This window comes from Eupeodes corollae, chromosome 3 (assembly GCF_945859685.1).
Source record: "Eupeodes corollae chromosome 3, idEupCoro1.1, whole genome shotgun sequence".
NCBI lineage: Eukaryota > Metazoa > Arthropoda > Insecta > Diptera > Syrphidae > Eupeodes > Eupeodes corollae.
Genome location: NC_079149.1, coordinates 133219407 through 133242249, shown reverse-complemented (window position 1 = coordinate 133242249; position 22843 = coordinate 133219407). Strand labels below are relative to the sequence as shown.

General features: G+C 33.2%; 2 protein-coding genes across 3 annotated transcripts; one reads left to right on the top strand and one right to left on the bottom strand.

Moving 5' to 3' along the window:
• The first annotated feature begins 196 nt into the window (after nt 1–196).
• On the top strand, nt 197–4245 carry LOC129951885 (zinc finger protein 271). The gene is made up of 2 exons (XM_056064243.1): nt 197–1331; nt 2313–4245. The coding sequence occupies exons 1-2, from the start codon at nt 443–445 to the stop codon at nt 3113–3115; spliced, it is 1692 nt and encodes a 563-aa protein (XP_055920218.1). The 5' UTR covers nt 197–442; the 3' UTR covers nt 3116–4245.
• Nucleotides 4246–11936: 7691 nt separating this feature from the next.
• LOC129952030 (uncharacterized) lies at nt 11937–21891 on the bottom strand. Of its 2 annotated transcripts, none has more exons than XM_056064452.1 (5): nt 21607–21891; nt 20855–21245; nt 20432–20791; nt 12913–13110; nt 11937–12850 (listed from the first exon to the last, which is right to left on the bottom strand). In XM_056064452.1, exons 2-5 carry the CDS (start codon nt 21088–21090, stop codon nt 12259–12261), a joined length of 1386 nt encoding a protein of 461 aa, XP_055920427.1. In that variant the 5' UTR covers nt 21091–21245; nt 21607–21891; the 3' UTR covers nt 11937–12258. The 2 variants fall into 2 exon arrangements, with proteins under 2 accessions (XP_055920427.1, XP_055920426.1); XM_056064451.1 differs by having other exon boundaries at nt 21611–21891.
• Between the last annotated feature and the right edge of the window lie 952 nt (nt 21892–22843).

Below are 22843 nucleotides of genomic sequence, written 5' to 3'. Positions count from 1 at the left end.
GACGCATTTTTAAAAACCTTAACTTTGTCTACCTCACTGAATTCGACAAGTTAGAATCATTAAACTACGTTTAAAATTTTGAACTACATTTGCACAACTACCGTGAAAGTTCCTGAATGTTGCCATTTCAAATTTCAACATCTTTTATCGTAGCAGATCTCAAAATCCTGTACATTCTTCTGTCATGCGTAAATTATCGAAATTGACAGTTCATGGCTGCTGGAAACCTTTTTTTCGATCAACGTAAACAAATTAATCTAAATATTTCCCTAAAATAAGCCCAAAATCATAAATTTCCAAAGCATAAACTTACTACAAACTAAATTTATCCCGTCCTGCTTCAAGAGAGTGCTTAAAATTGCATGTAAAATATTTCACAACTTCCGTCCAAATCATTGTATGGGGGTGGCAAAAAGTCGTCACTTCATTCAAGTGCTTACCAATGGATGTCTGGATAAAAGCTGAGCCAGAAGCCCATCATATGATCGGGTTAACCAACGGCAACGGCAGCAGCATCAGCAACATCAATGGGGCTATGCAATATGCTCCGTATGAAAATTTCACACACTATCCTCCGATGCCTCCAAATCCGAATGCACTCGCAATCGAACCGCCTGTATTTCAATATCCTCCGAATGGTTACGATCATCATCAACATCAACATCATCACCATCAACACAATATTATTTCTCCTCATCATTCTCAACATCCACCTCAACATCCTTCTCAACATCCTCCTCAACATCCTTCTCACTCGCAACAGCAATATTATCATCAACCGTCTTCAGCTCCAGGTCCAGGTGAAATTGCCCATCATCACCACAGTAGCACCTTCGAACAATCCAACCCCTACGAAGAGTTAGATCCAAACCAAAAATATGAATACCACGAACCCGATGAGAACTTCATATCAATTGATGACGCAAAAGTTCGTTCGTTTTTGGTCGACTTGGTACAAAAAGAAACAAAGAAAAAACAGGAGAAAGAGGAACTCGAAGCCCAACGGAAATTGGAACCGAAAGAGGAAGCCGACGACGAAGTCAAATTACTTCAACAACAGCAACAGCACCAGCAGCAAAGTAATAGCAACAGTGGTGATGTTATGAACGAAAGCGATGAGAGTACAATTCAAGAAGTTGACTACGACGAGGATGGTGAGATGGTTCTTCTGGACTCAGACGTCGATTATATCGACGAAAACGAGGAGGGTATTGAGCTAAATTGGATCGACTTGGAACAGAAGGCACAGAAACAGTCGATCGAGTGTTTCCTCTGCGGAAAGAGCGTAGCTTCCAGTTATAATCTTCGAAGACACATGATGATCCACACAGGTTGGTTAAAATTATATGGGAGGTTTTTTCTAACAGACATTTTTAGATGAATTAGTTATGAATACATTTATATTGTTGTAACTTACCGAAACCAAAATTTGGACCTTATTCGAATTCGTTGATTTCGTATTAAGAGTAGCAATTCGCAAAAGAGTACGTTCGTCTCGAATGTCTTATCGAACTATCGATTTATCACTCAATTACATTTACCGAATATTTGCTAGTTTATTCGTCCAAACTTTCAAATATTAGAGACTCATAATTTGTGATAACATATGAATATAAATATGAATATGAATATGAATATGAATATGAATATGAATATGAATATGAATTTGAATATGAATATGAATATGAATATGAATATGAATATGAATATGAATATGAATATGAATATGAATATGAATATGAATATGAATATGAATATGAATATGAATATGAATATGAATATGAATATGAATTATGAATATGAATATGAATATGAATATGAATATGAATATGAATATGAATATGAATATGAATATGAATATGAATATGAATATGAATATGAATATGAATATGAATATGAATATGAATATGAATATGAATATGAATTTGAATATGAATATGAATATGAATATGAATATGAATATGAATATGAATATGAATATGAATATGAATATGAATATGAATATGAATATGAATATGAATATGAATATGAATATGAATATGAATATGAATATGAATATGAATATGAATATGAATATGAATATGAATATGAATATGAATATGAATATGAATATGAATATGAATATGAATATGAATATGAATATGAATATGAATATGAATATGAGTATGAATATGAATATAAATATGAATTTTTAAATTTTCGAGTAACGTCACACCCTACACTTAAGCAGTGTGTAGGCAGTCTTGAATTAAGGTCTATTTGAGAATAGGTCTCAACAAATATTATAAATTTCTTTTTTAATTTAATTTCAGGTGAACGTCCTTTCGGCTGTGACATGTGTTATAAGCGTTTCCGAGAATTCAGTGACCTGAAAAAACATCGTCGAATTCATTCAACTCAAATGAATTTCAAATGCATGGTTTGTCGTGTCAACGATCCCTCAACCTACGATCCAACCAAATGTGTTGCTTGCGACAAAAGTGGTTCAGGTGATGGTATCCAAGATATGGCTGATCTTTTGCTGGATAGTGTACCAAATCGAATATCACCATTATCAGGAGGTGGCACCAAAAAGGAATTCCAATGTCCAATGTGTAGTCGAATTTTCGGCACCCGGCATAATCTAAAACGTCATTTTATGATTCACACCGGCGAAAAACCATTCAGCTGCACTATTTGCCAAAAACCTTTTCGCGAAGTGTCCACGCTCAAGAAGCACATGCACACCCACAATCGGGTGAAAGTGTACAAGTGCAGTTCGTGTCGTGAGAAATTCACTGACTACGATTCATTTTTGGAGCACAAGGACACCCATCATCCAAAAAGAAATTCACCCAACAAACGGATGAGAGGCTTAAAAGGACACGAAATGCAAATCAAGAGGCGACGTAGTGATACCGAATCAGCGCTAGCCGATGACGATGAGGAATTCGAGTGTCCCGAATGTGGGGAGAAATCAACTTCCATTGAACTCTATGCCGATCATATCAAGCAGCATGATTCATCTGTGGAGTTTCAGTGTTATATTTGTAAGCAAATGTTTGAGTCTAGAGACTTGCTGGTAGCCCATTTCTCCATTCACGATGTCGACGATGAGTCGAGTGCAGATGCATAGACAAAAAAAAAAGCAACAACACAATTTAGGCACACATTCCATTTTACAAGCACGAGCAAATGTACTTATTTCACATTCCATAAATGAGGTGTTTTATTTTTTGGAAAGAAATGTGCTGAACAAAAGAAAATAATACAAAATTGGTAAATTAAAAATTTATATTATACGATTTAGAATTTTATTAAATTTTATTTAGATTAATGTTGTATCCTTAAACAAAAAAAAACTGTTTTGGTTTTGTAGTCTTTTCCTTTTTCATAGATAATTGTATGTGTAAAAGCTGGGAGATTCAATCTTAGGAGCTAATTTATATTAAGACATTGTGATTTGAATTGTTGATCAAAATAGTTTTTAACATCTTTTAAAACATGATTGGTTTTAATTTTATTTTATTTTACAGTAGACAAACAGAGTATAACACTATGATTTAATTTTTGTTAAAGATAAAATATTTTTTAATTCATTTTTAACTTACTTTTAGTACAGATGCACACAAAAATATGCACTGGTGGTTGTCATTGTTCAAGCTTCTTATTTCGATAAGCAAAAGCTTTAAAAAACAAAGTTATTTTTAGAATTTTCTTCGATTTGAAAGCAACCACATAACACATCACTTTATTTTTTTAAATATGATAAGATTGCAAACGCGAGCTAGAAAAATTAACAGCAATAGAAAAAGTTCTAAATTTCCATTCCAAGTTTTTGGACCTCGGTGCTGACACAATTCAGATCTTCCAAATCAATAAACCAATGAGCCAACTATGAGAACAAAAAAATAACAAAATACGCATATTAATGAACAAACACACGAATTTTATATGATTTATTGAAAATTGAGGAAAATTTAATTTTATTAAAGATTTATTATGCATATTGATTTAATTTAGTACAATCTTTTCATTTATTTTATGATTACGTGATCGAATCACGTTGTTTTAAATATTTTAAATAATTAAATATTTGTTATTGTTAATTTTGTACATTACCTACCTTCATATTTTATAAAAGATTAAACAAAATTTATAATAGTTTTTTTCCATGCTTTTGCACTTAAAAAAAAAAAAACATCAAACTTATCACAGCTATGGTTTTGAAAAAAAAGAAAATGAAAAAATATTAAATGTCTTAGGTTAAGAAACAAAGAACTCATATTATTATTATTAAAATAAATATTATTATTATTATGATAGGAGATGGTCAAATGGCTAAATAATAATACAAAAAAAAAAAAACCATTATTATGAACAAAAGTTATATTTGTATTTGTAAGAAAATATTTTAGAAAAATCAATAAATGTAAACATGGTTTACACAAATATATTTATTAATAATTCCAAAAATTAAGCCTTTTTATTTTACTTTGGTGTACACTTTCTATGTGCGAAAGTGGGAGGGTACGAACTTTCCGAGGAGCTAACATCGACTCGGACCACTACCTCGTTGTAGCCAAGGTAGCACTTCGGACTTGGTTTGTGTGTGGTTTTAGAACAGGAAAGGCCACAGTCGATCAAATATTCACATTATGGCAGATCCTGGAAAAAACCCAAGAACACCAAATCGACATCATTGATTTCAAGGCCGCACATGACAGCATCTACAGAAACGAGCTTTATGGAGCCATGTCTAGTTTGGCATCCCTGCCAAACTCGTCCGTTTGTGCAGTATGACCATGGAGAATTCACGCTGCTCCATAAAGGTTAAACATAACTTAACAGAACCTTTCGATGTCAAAAAAGGGTTTAGACAAGGTGATGCGCTGACATGTGTTTCTCTGGGCTAAGAAAGCAATTGAGTGGTAAAGTCTTCTTTCGAGGGACCAAAGTGTGGCTATATAAGACCCTTATCATCCCCGTCCTGCTATACGGTACAGAAGCATGGACTATGACAAATGCGGATGAAAGCACGTTGGGTCGGTTCGAGAGAAAAGGTCTTCATGTGATCTACGGTCCAGTAATGCATCGAATGGAAGTGGAGGAGAAGATGGAACGACGAGCTGTTCGGGCTGTACAGTGACGTAGACTTAGCCAGAAGGGCAAAAGTCCAACGAATAAGATGGCTGGGTCACGTAGAACGCATGGAAACCAATAGTCGGGCCCGAAAGTCTTCGAATCCACACCCACAGGACAGCGCAGTAGAGGAAGACCGCGGATCAGGTGGCGCTCACAAGTGGAAAGTGACCTCACCCAACTTGGAGTGTGAAACTGAAGACATTTAGCTAGGGACCGAGTTAGATGGAGAAGTTTGTTGGGTGAGGCCATAGTTCACACAATATATATTTTTCAGATGCAACACCTATAGATAAAATGAAGATGACGTGCATTTGAGTGGTATGAGATACAAATTTTGTTTGTAGCCTTATTCCGTTCTTGCAACTTACGGTTTGAAATTTCAAATAAAACTCAAATTTTAATGAAATAAATACATAATTTATTTAAGGTAAAGCCTTAAATGATAACAAAATATTTAAGTAATAGTAGAGATTATGCCATATATACATACAAAAATATAGTAAAAAACAGTTTTATCCTTCTTCTTCTTCATCACCTTCAGAAGCTGTGCTTGTCCATGTTAACATAGTAAGGTAGAATTCCTTCTTGTCGTCTTCTATATGCGATATGATTTTGCGGAAATCCTCAATATTTTTATTTTTTATGGGAATTTTATTTTTCATTGTTCCATTGTTCTTGGTAAGGCAGGAGTGGCGAAGCATTTTTCGAGCAAAAGCTGGTGTTTTATATAAGACCGTCGATCCATTCATCATGTTCCCCACGCTGATCTACAGATGCTCTGCCAGGCGCCACAAGTGATGAGAGTCGATAAATTGCACTGCTAGAAACGCAAGACAAAATGGAGAACGCTTGTCAGCATATTCTTGTTTTAACAATATTTAACACCATTATGTTGTAATCCAAAGGAATGTTGTCGTGTTGCTGGGTTTTCGGTGACTGACCGAGGCCGTCTTCGATCCACTGGCATGCATTCTACAAGTCCCATAAGGCCGACCATTATAAACTTTTTGCAGTATTTCTTTTCTTAGTTCTGTGCCTATGTGTCTCGTACAACTTATCTTGCAAGAACAATGATGGCCCGTATTAGATTTTCCATCCATTACATCTCCAGTTCTAACGCTTTTGTAGGGCTCTTTTGTTGGTTAAATTTCTTCCAGGCGTCAAAAAATCAATGTACTTCTTGTTTATCTATTAGGTAATAAACTGTCCTCCGGGCGCAGGGATATTTAGCCGAAATGTTTGCCGCCGAAACACCAGAACGGAACTCAGAAACAATAGCCGCTCGCTTTTCTGTTGAAATTTCATTCGTTTTAGCCATTTGAACAACTTGCAGACGAAAATACCGCAACAAACTACAAAAAATAACTAATTGCACCGTATACCTTTGATTAGTCGAGTTAAAAAACTACCGTTAGACAGTCTAAGCAGTTCATTGCACTTGTGCAAATAATTTCGCTGGTTTAATATAAGGTGCAAGTAATTTTGCCATTTTGGTTTTTATGTTTTTAAAATGAACCGTTAGAAGTTCAGTTTTGTTATTTTATGTACCGTTGTGAGAATATGTATTCATTATTAAAAAAAATAAATATTGACAATATCTTTATTATTTTATAAGTTATTATGCTCCATTGAAGAGATGCTGTGTAAATTTTACGGTCTGCAAATAATTTTGCCAACGACTGTATATAGTGGATATGATCTTTGCAATAAATGGAAAATATTGAGCATTTCATATTCGTGTAGTGTGGCTAAAAAAAGAATATCTGTACATAACAATATCTCTGAAATTGAGCTGGAGGGTAAATTGATGAGCATTTTTGAAGTACGTTTATTAGTGTTGAATTTTTTGAGGGGAGGAATAAAACTAGCAATTTTACTAGAGGACATTGATTATTAAAGTAGTAATGAAAAATTAATATTTATTATTTATTTATTGAATTCGTTTAACAAACTAACGTTAGAACTTAAGACTAATATTACATTTATTCTTAGATTAATAGATTTACAATGCTTTAAGCAATTTGACAAAAAAAGCTAAACTGAACTATTGACAAAATTTACTTTAAATGTTTTACTTTAAAAATCATCGCTTACGGAATATACCAAGAAGTAATACTTGTTGTAAACTGTTTTTACCATAGTTTGATCTGCTTGATGTAGGACGTAAAGGAACTTGTTTTCCAATACTTGAACGGCTATAAATAAAGTTTAATTGTTCCAAAATTGATGGTGATATGACTGAACCATTGATTAATTTTATAATAAAGCACAGCAGAATGTACTCTCTGTGTTTAGAAAGCGATGGAAGATGGAAGTTCGATGGACCATGGGAAGAAACGGAGGCAGAAGCGCATGAATCATCTTTGTACTCCTTCTATTCTGTTTATATCGACTGAATAAAAGGGAGCCCATATTTTGCAGCAATATTCCAATATTGGCATTACAAATGTTATATAAAGAAGTTTAAGAATATAAGGGTCTTGAAAATCATGTGAAAACCGTTTCATAAATCCGAGAGTCTAATTTGCTTTTTTAATAATATAGTCATAGTGATTTGGGAAGTAGATATTTTAGTCAAATAAGAAGAGTCTAATTGATAATTGAAAGTCAAAACATTTTGTTTGCGTGTAAAACACATTGGTTTACATTTGTCTATGTTTAGTAAAAGCTTATTTATAAAACACGATTTGCGAAAATTGTTTACATAGTTCATCTTGTAGGAGTAAACAGTCGTCAAGTAAGAAAAATTTTAAGTCATCAGCGTAAATTAAAACAGATTAGTGTTTTATAATAGAAGGTAAGTCGTTAACGTACAAAATAAACAGTTAAGGTCCAAAGTGGCAACCTTGTGGTACGCCAGAGTTGGTATAAAAATATGATGACCGCCTAAAAACTACGCTGTATGATCTATTATATAAGTACGACGAAACCCAACAAACAAATTTATCGTTAAAAACCTTGGGATTTAAGTTTGGAAGTTAATGTTTCATGGCACAATTTATCAAAGGCCTTACTAAAGTCTGTGAAAACACAGTCAACTTGTTTCCGTTTTCAAACGAATCTAAACAAAAAGAACTGAAATGAAAGAGGTTAGTAACTGTTGACTTATTTTGAACAAAACCATGTTGACTGTCACAAATTATAGACTTACAATTAAACGATATAATTTTACAAATAATGGACTCAAATAACTTAGGGAGGACGGACAGTTTTGCAATGGGGGGTTAATTTTGCATTTCATTTTTACTACCCTTTTTAAGTGTCGGTGTTATGAACGAACTCTTCCAAATTTCAGGAAAAATTGATGATTTGGGCGATTCATTAAAAAGAATATGAAGAGGATAGGATAAATAGCATGCGCATTTTTTCAAAATATAAGAAGGTACACCATCTAGACCAGGGCTATAACAAACGTCAAGTTCTGAAGCTTTGCGAACGATTTCATCTTCAGAGATCCAAAGACTAATTGAAATCAAATGAGGGAAATTTTGTGAGAGGGCCAATGACTCAGGCGTTTAACAGGAGTTCACTACTTCGAAAGCATCTTTGGAAAAATGATGGCATCTTTGGAAAGTCATGGCTAAGTTCGTTGTTAAAAAACACGCAATTTGGATACCCGTCAGTATTTCTCTGTTCCCATCAACCAACACGTTAAAATTCAATTAATACTTAAAAACGCTACTAAATCATATTTTTACAACTGATTCATGGATATTCGTGTGCAGTCCTAGAATGCTTGTAATTTAAAACAACATGAAAAATGTCCTACGGACAAAATCTGAAAACTTACATAATTGTCCATTTTTTCTAGACTTTAGTTTAACACATTGATATTAGTACCAATGTTCTCTAGAAACATAGGGTTGACATTCTGTATCGCACAAGCGAATAAACGTTTTCGCTTGTGCGAATTGTACGTACGTGAATATATTGCCTTTTTGACCGACAGTGAAGAAGAAAATGAGGATTCGAGGTTACTGAACTTGCGAAGTGTAAGAAAAAATCTTAGAGATTTTTCGGATCCATTTACTTGAGATCAAAGGTGTGTTTTCATTATTTGTTGCTAATTATTGTTTTAAAAAAGTATAGCTTTATGTAACGATTTCGGTTGAGTAAAATAGTCCTCAAATACGTATTGGATAATATACGCATAAAAACAGGGACACGAGTATAACATATATTCCTCCAATTTTGAGACTTTGCTCTACTTTAGATACTGTATGGAGGAAATTACCAATGGTCAGTTGGAAATGATTTCGTTTGCCCTATTGCACAAAGCACGCTGTCAAAAGTTTTTGGCGAGTTCTTGATATCCTTGGAAGATAAAATTTATCCGGAATGGATCAAATGGTCATCGGATTTTCAAGAGGACGAAATAAAAAATGAGTATAAGATTCCCGGTGGTAAGCATATTAACATATATTTTGGAGTTTTCATATTTCTTGTAAACACCATAGATATGTTGGTATATGTTTATGATCTCCAATTTTCTCAATTTTATAGTTATTGGCTGTGTTGATGGCACCCTAAAAAGTTTGATCCGGCCAACTGAGAACCAAGAAATGTTCCATAATCGAAAGGGATACCACAGTATAAATACGATGATTGTATGTAAAAATAGTAGATATTACCTGAAATTTAAATCAATTTTGAATGCATATTTGGTATATAATTTTCCACAGAGTACCACAAGTAATTAGGCCAAGTACCACAAGTACCGAATAATGCCCCTTGCAGGGTATTTAAAATAAACTTGAATCAAGATATAATCAACGTATAGATGAAATTCTAAATTACTAGGTATAAATCTTTCTATCATTTTTTTTAAATCGTGTTTCAAGGTTACTAACACCGTACAGAAAGGCAAGATTTCATGACGAAATACACTTTAACACAGATCACGCTAGAGCACGCAACATAAATGAGCGATGTATAGGTATTCTGAAAGGTGTTATTCAAAACTTATTATTAATCAAACAAAAATTATACTAAGCTTTTTTAATTCTCTTAGCCAGGTGGAGGTGCTTGCTCCTTGAAAGGAAAAGTAGATACAGTCCAAAAAAAGTTTCTCAGTGTGTCAATGTATGTGCTGCACTTTACAACATTTGCATCTACTATAAAGTTTCTGTGATCAAAACAGTTAGTGAGGATGAAGCACAATACCATTGGGAGGCGGAGGAGGAGAGTAACAGACTATCCTTAAAAAAACTGCAGATAAAATTCGCAACAGAAATAAAGGTTCATTAGTTCAAAGATCTTAACGATTTTTTTATAATTATTTTTAGAAATAGTATACAATAAAAACCAAAAGAGCTTAAATAAATTAACTGAACTATTTATTTCATAAATAAAGTTATTAAACATTCAACAAAACGAAAGTAATAAGTAATAATAAGTAGTTTCCTGAAATCAATTCCCATGAATATTATGTACACATCAGAAAACAATGAAAAAAAAAAAACATAAAATTAAATCAGCCCTATCATAAATTCCATTGTAATAGGAAATTGTTACGAATCCCGAAAAACTGTATTATGAAATCCGTGAATGCAAAATTGTATGAGATTTTCATGATAGGGCTGAATATCTACATGATAAAAAACAAAATGTTAAGAAGTAAACACTAAATGAAGGTCACAATGGTCAATCAGTCATGGTGGTATTACGAAAACCAACTAATGTTGGGTTCTTAAACCTAGTTCGTACTCTTTAAGTTCGTTGGTTCTTATACCAACCTTTTGCTCCTGTTCTCTTATAAATAACTTTCTTTTTTGATTGATAACGTTGTCCAATGCTTTGTTGTTTTAAAATCTGAACTTCCTCCCGTTTGATATCTCGTACTTCCAACAATACGTCGACGACTTTTTGGTAAAAGTCTTCACTGGAATTTGAAGAGTTCTTTTGTTTCGTTTGTTACAGAATCTGGCCCTAGTTCTTAATATAAAGATGAGATCAACAGAAACAAATTGAAATCGGCATTTCAGTAAAATAATTTTCACTACAATCTGAAGATAGTAAGGAGCAACGAGAACACCGAAGATTTTATTTTAACTCTAACTCTTGCCACCAGTGTCTTGTCTTATTTCATTCGGTTTATTTAAACAACAGGTTGATTACCACGTTCTGATCCTCGACGTTCCTCCTTGACTCTTTTTCTTCTTAACCACTTACCTATCCACTTTGCAAAAGGATCTTGCAATTCCAATGTTTGTCGGGAAAAATCTTGTTTAAATGCAAAAATCTAAAGGTTTTATCTCTACACTCTTTATTATTTTGTTGGCAAAGATTTTTATACTACCAAGCATTTTGTATTTGTTTTATATATTTTATTTACGAACTAACCAATCAAGATGAATGCATCATCTGTTTTTCTTTTTTATTACTTATATTTTTAAAACAAAGCAAACAACAATTTTTTCATTTCGTCTTTAGCTATTATATTCGTATTTTTTTATAAACGAAACATTTTGTTTTGTCTATTCTTTTATAATAATATTGGTTAGGTAAATATTTAGTTTTTTTCTTTTCTTTCGTTAATATTTTCTTTAACTTTCATTTATGTACCTTTAACTTAATTAATTAAAAATTTAATTTATCCTAAAAAATCATACCTTGTATTTTGTACAATCTAATCTAAATAGTTAATAAAATTTGAATAAATTTGTACCTAAATATACAAATCTATTTATATTAAATAAGTTACTGTGTTTAGAAACAAAACAAAAAAAAGGAAAATGATAATAAACAGAATAATTTTGACGAAAACAAAATGAAAAAAAAAAATAAAACAAATGGGAGGAAAAAACACTTAATATGAGAATACTAACTACAACTAAGCACTTCAATTTATTATCAATATTATTATTAACAACTAGACAAAAAACAACTCTACAAAAATGAGTTAAAAAACTTCACAAAAAACACACTTCATTTCTCTGTCCAATAAAGCTTTCATTTTTCTTTCATCATTCTTTCTTTTTTTTATGTTCTTATTTTATAATTTATGTTTTAAATGATTATTATTTGTATAATATTTTTTGTTTAATATCAATTTTTAAGTAAATAAATGTAAGGTATATATTTTTAAAAATAACTTATATACATAACCTCTGCGTTTTTATGCGGTGTACATATTTAAATAATACTGCCTGTATTACTTTGTTGAATTATTGAAGTTGTCGATGATGAGACGTCGTTCATTTGCATTTGGCCTGCAGCTTTACTTGCGACAGGATTATTATTTGACGCCGAGCCAAATCCAAGACTTGTTGGGATTTTGTTCAGAAAATTTGGCTTTGGGATTTCTGCACCACCCGAACTGGAGACACACGAATCTCCACTTGTCGAAGATGTTTCGCTCTTGATGTCATCCATGAGAGTTGCATCATCGTTGTCAACGACTTTCTTCACATCAACTGCTGAATTAGTTTCCTCAGACACACTCTCGAAGGGTGTGATACACATGGGTTCACTTTCACTTGAGGAACAAGTGTTTGTGGCGGGACTGGACACCGAACCATTTGACTGCATATCGATTCCTGCATCAATACCAGACGACGATGACGACGAAGTGCCCATTGGAGAAGAGCACGATGTCGAATTGGTGGAGTTATTGGTGCAGAGTTTCGAAATGAAAAGCTTTGGTGTAATCCGACCGTCATAGGTCCCGGAATCTGGACTGGGACAAACGGAAGATGGTGATTGGCATATTGGAGACGAGCCACGACTAAAAAAGTCGATTTTTAGTTTGATTGTAATGATATTTTTTTCTCCTCGAAGGATGCTTACCTCTCTGTGAAAATCTTTTTTAATGGTGGAGGTGAATAGATATTCCAATTACTTGTGTCGTCCAATTCGAACTTTCGCTTAACTGGTCCCAGCTGGCTTGGGCGCATTGCGATGGGAGACATGGAGCGTCTGGTGGAAAATGTGCGGCGGGTGGGTGAGGGCGATAGACCATATGGAAGTCGCATTCCAGCTCTATTACTATAAAAAAATAAACAAACGAATATATTAAAAACAAACTGGACCAGGAAAGTATGACACAATACAAGTTTAAAGGCCTAACTGGAGCATTTGTTGAAAAAATAATAGATTTCAAAGTACGTTAGAAATAAATTTCAAGAAATATGTATTATATTCCAAGGAAATTATTATTAAGTAAATAAATTAGGATAACCAGGGTCTAGTGAAATACAATTCTTAACTTATTCTGTGTTTAAGTATTGTCAGGGATAGATAAGACTTATGGCTTTAATGAACAATCCTCGAAAGGTACAGTACGCGTGACAAAAATTAATTGACAAAAAAAAAGAGATTGATCCTAGACTTCTCTTAAGAATCTTCTAGAAAACTATCTTTTTAGCTAGCTTTAAAAAAGTTATGACGTTTACTTTAATTTTGTTTCCAAAATTTTAGTCTTCGAATACAAAATCGTATAAAATTTTAAACATTGCACAATGACACGGAAAGACAAAGCGTGGTTAGACACTCTAAATTCGCTTAGTAATGATTAAGAAAGAATTTCTAAACGAAACGAAAGTTGGGCTCAAGGATAAAGTGATGAGCATTTCTAGAAGCTCCAATATTACTGTTAAACTGTTTAAGCTTTTGAGTAGGATAAATGCACCTGGCTTCTAATAGAGCATAAACCGTTAAACTAATAGTAAATAGGTATGAGGCAAGAAACTTAATGACAATGTTTGAATGAATTTTCTCTGTATACAGTTCAAAATGATTAAGTAAAACATGTTTATGGACGAGCGTTATACGAGGGTTGTTACTTATGTATATTTCTGACCTTGTAATGAAAAAACAAAGAATTACTATTAAAATTGGTTAAATTGTTTTTCAAAATATTCAAAATATATTAAGAGCAATACACTTTTGCATGCGTTTGAACCAATTTTCGTAGCACTTTTCCCACTTTGATTGAGGTACCTCCAAAACATAGTTTTTGAATGCATCAACGGCTTCTTCAGGGGTCGAAAAACGTTGTCCGCGCATTTTTTTTAATGTGCGGGAATAAAAAGAAGTCATTGGGTTCAAAATCGGGAATGTACGGCAGATAACCCATTAATTCGATGTTTTGGCTGTTTGTTTGGTTTGAGCCGATGTGGGAGAGCTTGCATTTTTCTTCAGCTTTTTTTCCAATTTCTCCGATGACTTCTGACAAACAAATGGTCGTATATAACATTCAGAATTGACGGATTTGCGTTGCTCTAACGCTAATATTGCCACGTGACCGGGAATGCGGAAGAAACAGGCAACCATTTGGTTTGATGTGCTTCTTCCACGACCAACTTCTGTTGGATTTGGCTCATCTTGGAAGACCCATACAGTCGATTGCTGTTTTGTTTCGGGCTCATACGCATAGATCCATGATTCGTCACCTGTGTCTATATTATGCACAACCTTTGATGCACCGTCACCGTATTTTGTCACCATTTCCTTGCACCAATCGACACGAGCCTTCGTTAGAGCGTTTCTCAGATAATGCGGAATTCAATGCACATTTTTAACGGGCAAATGTTCATGATATTTTGGACGACCTTCACTGAATTCGTCCTGGAGCGAACGACGACCATGGTTGAATTCGTTTTAGCACCAGTTTTTACAGTGCTTTAGAATGGTGCTTTATCGCTGTAGAAAGAATTTAGTTCGTCGCTGCACTCTTGTCTTGATAATCCACGTCGAAAGTTATAAAAAATAATCGCACGAAAATGTTCACGAGTTAATTCTATTTTTTGCCCCTGATGAGTTTTTTAAGTTACTGTCAACAACACAAATCGCACTCAAATGAAACATGTTCTGTAGAAGGTTAATTTAAAAATGTCAAACTTTCCGTTGAAAATGTCAGATGGAACCTGACAACACTAACTGTTACCTAGGCTAGAAATATAAGTAGCAACCCTCGTACTAAGTTTTAGACGTTTACAGCTTTTGTAAATTGTCTTTGAAAAATATCTTTTCCTGTCTCTGAAAACGTAAAAAATCTTACGACATATTTTACAAGATATGTATATTATCGTTCAACAAGAATTAAAGTTGCAGAAAGGAGAAAAAAGGTCGAGAAATTGAAAAACACATATTTTCAATAAAAGAGCAAAATACTGGAACTTACCAAATGCGTATAAAGTATAATAATTTTACTTTACAATTTTCGAAAGATATACATATTATTTATAAAAAAATAAAACAAATTCTTATAAAAATCGCAAGCCTCCAAAGCCCTTAGTCACTGTTGATATCACTGCTCAACCCTACCTTGCAAATATAAATTTTCTAAATATGTATATAAAAATCTTCTCAAGAAGATTGGAAGCAGTAAATCTGAAATAAATACCTACAATTACGAATTTTGTTTGAAAAATTGTTTATGCCTAGGCAGGGCCGAACGCAGAAAATAATTTGTTTTAAATGCCAAGTTTTTTTTTCGCACTATTTTATATAGGTACTAAGAAACATGTATGAATAAAAATTACATGCCTTACTTCGTAGTTGCCGTTGTCGATCCCATCATTCTTATAGACTGAACTCACACATGAATAAATGTGAGTTACAGAAACAAAAAGATGCGGTAAGATTTTTCTATTTTCACAGTTCTCTTTTGTTAGTTGTCGAATATTCAAATTTACCGTAGTTTGCTAGATTAAATTTTGAAATTGTCAAACACGTTTTTCTTAAACTCACTATAAAAATACTACAGAAATAATGATTTTGAATGCATTCCGAACCTTTAGACCGAAAAAAAGGATCATATTTAAAGTTATGATTTTGTCTTTGCTAAATTAAACTTCAATTTATGTTATTCATAGACAATTTTAAAACGATAATGTGGAGTCTAAAAATAAACACGGCGGGACCTATGTTTTAGATGTTTCTAAATCTATTAAACGTCAAAAATAAACAAACTGATTGAGTAAATTAAGCTACGAGACATTTTATTTGAAAATTTAAAAACAAAAATTTAATTGTCAAAAGACGTAATCATATATGAATCAATCTTTTGATATTTTACCAACTAACAAAAAACGAAAACTTTACTTAACCCGATTAGACCCCTTTAAAAAAGATGAGGACGATTTGTATGAAAGTTATCGATTCGAGAAAACGGTCAAGTTTATGATTGATCTTCTAAATATTATAGAACAAAATTCAATGAAATGTTTGCTAATATCTGCGTGCTTCGAAGTCTTAAAACCACCAGCCCGACTTCATAAAATGGCTCAACTAACAGCAAACAAAATAGTTTAAAGGGTTTCAAAGATTTTGGCCCTCCAGCTAACGCAATTTATTTTGTTACCCTCTACAAGCCATTTTGTATAGGTTTAAGTGAAATTTTAAAAAATTGTAGTAGAATATGCCTTAAACCTGGTTTCTAGCTTAACAGAGCTGGCAAATCCTTCATAAATAGCAGCTGTGTCTTACTACACTGCTGCTCATCTGAATAGGTTCACAAATATTTTCACCACACTGATGGCCTCCCTTCATATGTATTGCAATGACACATCCTTTGTATACATATAATGAAAGAGCATCATTATGTGCTTGTTTTGGGAGAAATAAATTTGTCTCAAATCTTACCGTTTATCTCCCATGGTAGCTAGACTAAATGTAATCATAAAAACAAGAATTTTTTTGGCTCATCTGAATAGGTTCAACGGATGAAATGGAATAAAACAATACAAATTATTTAAACTCCATGAATTATTTTACCCTTTTGTATTGTATTATTATTTAACAATAGTTAAGAAGAGTGTTGCCACCTCTTTTTAATATAAATTCTATTAAATTCGAGTCGGAATGGAACTATACAATTTTTCCAGGTATTGAAGCGAAATTTCTGACCAGGCTTTTTTAATGGTTGCGATTAATGACTTTTTGTCTTTGAACTGCCCCCCCTGACTCTTATACTTTTGCCTAAGAGAAGTCCCCACACATCTTCTATTATTTTAAGGTCAGGGGAATATGGGGGCCACACCAGCATCTCCACATTCTGGCTTTCTATCCACTGCCTTACTGACATCGCTGTATGGGTAGGGGCATTATCATGTTGGAATGTCCACGATATTGGTCCAAAGAGATCAAAAATCTGTGGGAATTAATTTCCAACACACCTTAATAAGAATTTGCATTTATTGTCGATGTAACAAATTGCAGCTTTAAGGCTCCGTAGAAGAAAATAGTTCCCCACACCACAACACAGCCTTCACAGCTATGCAGCCGACTTAAATAATGCTTCCCTTTTCGAAGGTCAAGTGAAAAAATCACGTTTTCCACTCTGAATTGGAGAAGATTTTCTTTCCTAGATTTGTTAATTATTTTTTTTTCTTTTTAAATGAGAAGCACTTTTAATAACGCGTCTTACAGTAGCTTAAGTGCAATTGACATGGGTTTTTATTTTTATTTTTGACGCGAAATCATAAGAATTAGAAGCTGTTCTGATGATAACACGTCTATCAACCATTGATAAGGCCGTATAAGTTCCTCCTTTCATGTATTTTTCATAATTTCGGACATATCGCAAGTAACTGCCTACCAAATTTTGACTTCTTTTGAATTTCTTCGCTATAAGTCGTTGGCTAAGGCCTGATTCCCGAAATGCTTTTATTTTGCCTTTTTCTTCCTCGCTTAAAGAATTTCCGCTGAAATTTTTGCTGTTGAAGCTATTCAGATGAGCCAAAAAAATGCTTGTTTTTATCAATACATTTAGTCTAGATACCGTGGGAGATTAACGGTAAGCTTTAAGACACATTTTTTTCTCCCAAACAAGCACAAAATAATGCTCTTTCATTACACATATAAAAAAAATGTGTCATTGCAATACATATGAAGAGAGGCCAACAGTGAGGTGAAAATATTTATGAACCAATTCAGATGAGCGGCAGTGTATACCGTCGTCGTTCTATTAAAACTCCCTGAGTCCATTTTTTGTGTTTTGAGATATTTGCATTCCAAGTTTGTATCAACATGCAAATTAATAGATTTTGGGAACTTCAATTCCTTATAATTTAAAAATGGTGCATAGTTAAGCTAAGGGAGTTTTGAAAAAATATAAATGTTGTCATTTGCATTAAATTTGTTGTCATTTGCGTATTTTTTTCTTGTTTTCATAGAACGACGACGATATGTTAAATTTAGACTCCAGTTTAAATAGACTCGGGTTTAAAATATGATAATGAATAATGAATATGCCCCATATTATTTCGTGTCGTACGTTAAGGTATGTTTCAATGCAGACACGCATTCAAATGTTTAAAAATATTGATTTTAGGAGACATCACGTAACTTCCGTATTAATTTTATTCTTTTCCTTGAAAAATAGGGAGAAAACGCGATAAAGGCTGTTTTGTTTTAAAATATTTTTGTGTCACAATTCAAGAAGTGAAAAAAGCTAACTTAAAAGATTTTTTTTTTAATTTACAGTTTAAATTTTGCCAATGTTTTGATATTTAAATTTGTCATAAGTGGCACTAAGATCGTTTCAATAACGAGTACAACAAGGTCATTTTCTGTTTTCAATTCTTCATTTTTAGCCATTAGAATCAATATTTAGATACATTTGATTGTTAAACCCCAAAACCACTACATGCGTTGGCCCCTGTGCCTAAGTAGTTACATTTTCATTTGAGATGAATTACTTTTCCAATGCAGCCTAATTTTGTTAAAGGTGGATCTACTACAAATCTTCAGTTCGTAAATGGTTCGAGCCTTAAGTTAAATTAAGGATACAACTAGTCCTTGCGGTGTCCATAAGGGTAGCCACCTAGGTCTTTTGCTGTTTTTTACCTAGTTGTGGGTGTATGAGGTGCGCTGACGAATTTTTAACTCTATTTGATTACCTAAACAAATCTTTTAGCTAATAAATACATAAATAGGGTGGCGCAACAGTCCGTCGAGAACCAGGGCCTCGTGACTTACAACTTTCAGCCATTCCTGGGTTCGAGTAATTCCAGGGATGGAGGTGACCTACAGTTTATCCGAACAGCTAATTTGAGATAGCACTTTTTTATGACAAGAATTACTCTTGGAGAATTTTTCAATTCCTCGCAAGAGGCAGTACTCGTGAATAAAACTTTAGGTGGCACAGTGATCGAACCCAAGACCTCCCGCATGACAGTCCAACGCACTAACCATCATGTCACGGGTACTAGCTTTTAGCTTATGTGTTGTAAAATCAATTAACTTTAAGTCCTCCAAAAGCAGTTCTCGAGTCTTTTCTTAGAAATGAAGGTGGTATTCATTTATCCAGAATAAGAGTAAAAAAGAGTTAATGGAATCATCATTTTGTACTTTAAACTTATGTTTAAGGACATTCCCTTTAAAAATATTATTATTTCTAAATCAAATTCTAAGTTGAAGTTCAAAAAATGTCTCTGATCCATATGCGCTTAAATCACTTAATTCCAACTTTGTGAGATCTTTTCTGGAATACTCATGCAGAATCCTATGGAAACCTTTAAATTCAAATACAATGGCTACAAGGATGCTACGTTTTAATACTGACATTTCATTTTATAGTTCAAGATGTTTGTTGGGCGTTCAAAACCTTTGAAAACTAGAAGAGTGTACTTTGAAGTTATGATTTTTAAAGATCTAATTAATTTCAAAATCATTGTCTCCTTTTTCCTCTCTTCAGTATGTTTGTTTACACCACCTACGAGCTCTCAAGAACTTCATGCTCATTCATGGTTACAATTAATTCGTTATTTAAGGTTATTTAACTCAATTTGTTATGTTATTAATTTAAAAATGTTCTTCAGAAGGAATTTTTATTTCTTGGAGCTAATAATTTAGTCTGAGTGTGTTTTATAATTTATTCTGTAACTTTGATTGATGAAACAAATAAAAATAAATAACATTTAGCAAAACATACATTCGTCGATGAACAACAATAAACAATAATGAAAGTGGCACTTTTTAAGGTTTGCTCATTAAAAAACAAAATTCCACACATGGTGTTATAAATTAACCATACTTAATTTTTTTTGTTTCCCTCAGCTAATTAATCTATTTAGAGATAATTTCGTCACCCTACTTGTAAAATTTATAAAAAACACACATTTTGACTCATCTCCAAATGATTGTATATTATTCCTACCTTGGCCTTGCTCTCTAGTAACAGCAAAAGACAAATGCTTATGTCAGAAATATTTATGAACAACTTGAATATTCACTCAAAAATTAAATCTAACCTATGGACCTTATTATAAATGAAAGTGTTTGAAAATCTAACAAATAGGTACTCCAAGTTCATGATATTTTGGGTTATTTTCTTTTGGAAAAGTTGTCTATAATTATTTACCTGGTTGGACTGGGACTCGAGCAACTTGATATCCCCGATGGGAGATTTACTTGTAGCGGATTGCTCATTTCATCCGATTTGCAAGACCAATTCTCTGTCACCAAAGTCAGATCTTCCCAGCTCTGGGACATTTGTATAGCACTGTGTACTTCACGCTCGTGGTTGACTTCTCGACTATTTAGATCAGCACATTCCTCTTGTCGTAGTTGAGAAACTCGGGGTGTTAGCCTAGGCACTGGAGTCGTTGCTCCACCTGCTGCAGCAGCAGCTGCCGCCGCCACTCCCAGAGGACTATAACTCGCCGAATAACGACGTGCTCTTGGAGCGAATATGTTGAAAACTGGTGCAGGAGACACTTCCCTAATAAATCGAGATTAAAGTTAATTTTGAACTTCATTCTATAAGCATCTGCTTGAAACTCACCTGGAAGATGGATTCGATATCTGTGGCACAGTGGATGTTGCTGTCGTCGATGTCATCTTTTCAGTTGATTGTGGAAACTGCTGTTTGGGTAGAATTTGTTTCTTAGGGGTTTGATTGTTGTTGTTGATTGAACTCGTGGCCGACGAAGACGACGACGATGGTTGATTTGGAAGTTGGTTATTGATAATTGGCACGCTTAGGCATCGCTTCAGAGACTTAGAAACGTCAACATCCATTGCCAGATTCTTAAAAGTTAATAAACAAATCTAACTACAAGCAACACCTCCTCCTCGTGTCTCTCTCTCTCACGCACGTCTCGATAGTCGTCTTCGCGTCCGCGTCGTCGTCGTTCTCGTTACCAAATTAAGCAATCTTCTCGTGTTTTTGGGAACTAACAAAAAGCAGAAAAACGAACTTAAAATTCTCGACTCATTAAAAATTCTGTTGTCACATAAAAACCAAACCAAAAAACAACCAAACAAATGTCAATTTTTTTAGGTATGCAAGTGCAGCAGCACTAGCAACAGCGACTGTCATTTTGTGTACCTATCTAATAATTATGGGCTATGAGTGGAACTGGTACTTCGATTTTCTATCGAAGATTTCTTTGTTATTTTTCATGGAAGATGCATCAAATTTTTATGATTTTGATTAATTTTTGATTTATATTTTAATTTGGTATTTGGATTTTTTGTTAATTCGGATTAAAAAATCAATTTTATTAGATTAAAAAATATGTATCCTTTTCTTACCAACCTATAATTGCGATGGATTGATGGAGAATTTTAAAATTGATTATTCTCGATGGAAAAGTTATTAATTCGAATGGAATTTCTTTCAAAACGACGAAGAAATATTTAAAGTTGATATTTTTGTAATAAATTAAAACACTGCGGTGTGATAAATTGCGATTTAATGCGAAAAGTTGTGTGAAAATTTTCAGAAAATTTCTGCTGACATCTTTGATTTTTCTTCGAGGTTCGAGGTTGGTTGAGTTCAGTGGCTCTCAAACTTTTTTATTTTGAACAAGCAAGTTCTGCTGAGGGCGAGTAGTGTATTAAATGTTTCGTTCGTGTCGTTTTCAAGGTATATGCTCTTTCTCACTCTACGTTGTATTGCCTCCTGCTGCCTGCCTGTCTCCTGTTTTCGTGTAATTTTTATTTATGATATGAGGATAATAAAAATTTATTATTTCTTCTGAAAATTAAATGCAAATTTAATTAAAACAAAAAATTAAAATATTGAAGGTTATTTAAAGGAAGGCCAATGGCAATTTTATCATCACCGTTAGTTAGTTTTCTGGAAGGAGTACAAAGTGATGTTATGTACAATTTTATAAGGAGTTTAAAGTTTGTTTTTTTTTTTTTTAATTAATTTAAAAATGTTGGTGTAATTAATGAGGATTAAAAGATTTTATGCAAAAACTATGGCAATAAATTTGCAAAGCCAAATTCATATCAAATTATCGTTAAAACGGTAAAAAGTGGTGCCAAGTTTCATATTTTCAACTAAAAGTTCAAGTCATGTTCAAATCGAACTCATTTCCACTCCACTTATAAGAACTCAAGAAAAATAGATCGTGGAAGACTGTGCCTCAGGGTTTAAACTTGTATTAAGGGAAAAATATAATAAATGCTTTTAAATTTAATACGTTAAAGCAGAACAAATGAATATAATTTGCATGATCATCAAAACAATACTCTTTTCTCCATCAAACAAAATTTCGGAGGATGTGATTCATTGATGCTAATCAATCAATATCAGTTGATAACCTTAAGTAATGATAAACGTCTAAAAGCATGGGTTCTTTTATGAAAAATGTTTTTCTTAAATCGAATATGAGGATATAGAAGCTTCAATGATCTTATGATTTTCCTCACTCTTTTAATTACCTCCTGTTTTTAGTGTAGTTTTGTTGTGATAAGTCAAAAATGTATTCAGCCCTTTCATGAATTCCATCGTAATCGGAAATGTTTACGAATCCCGAAA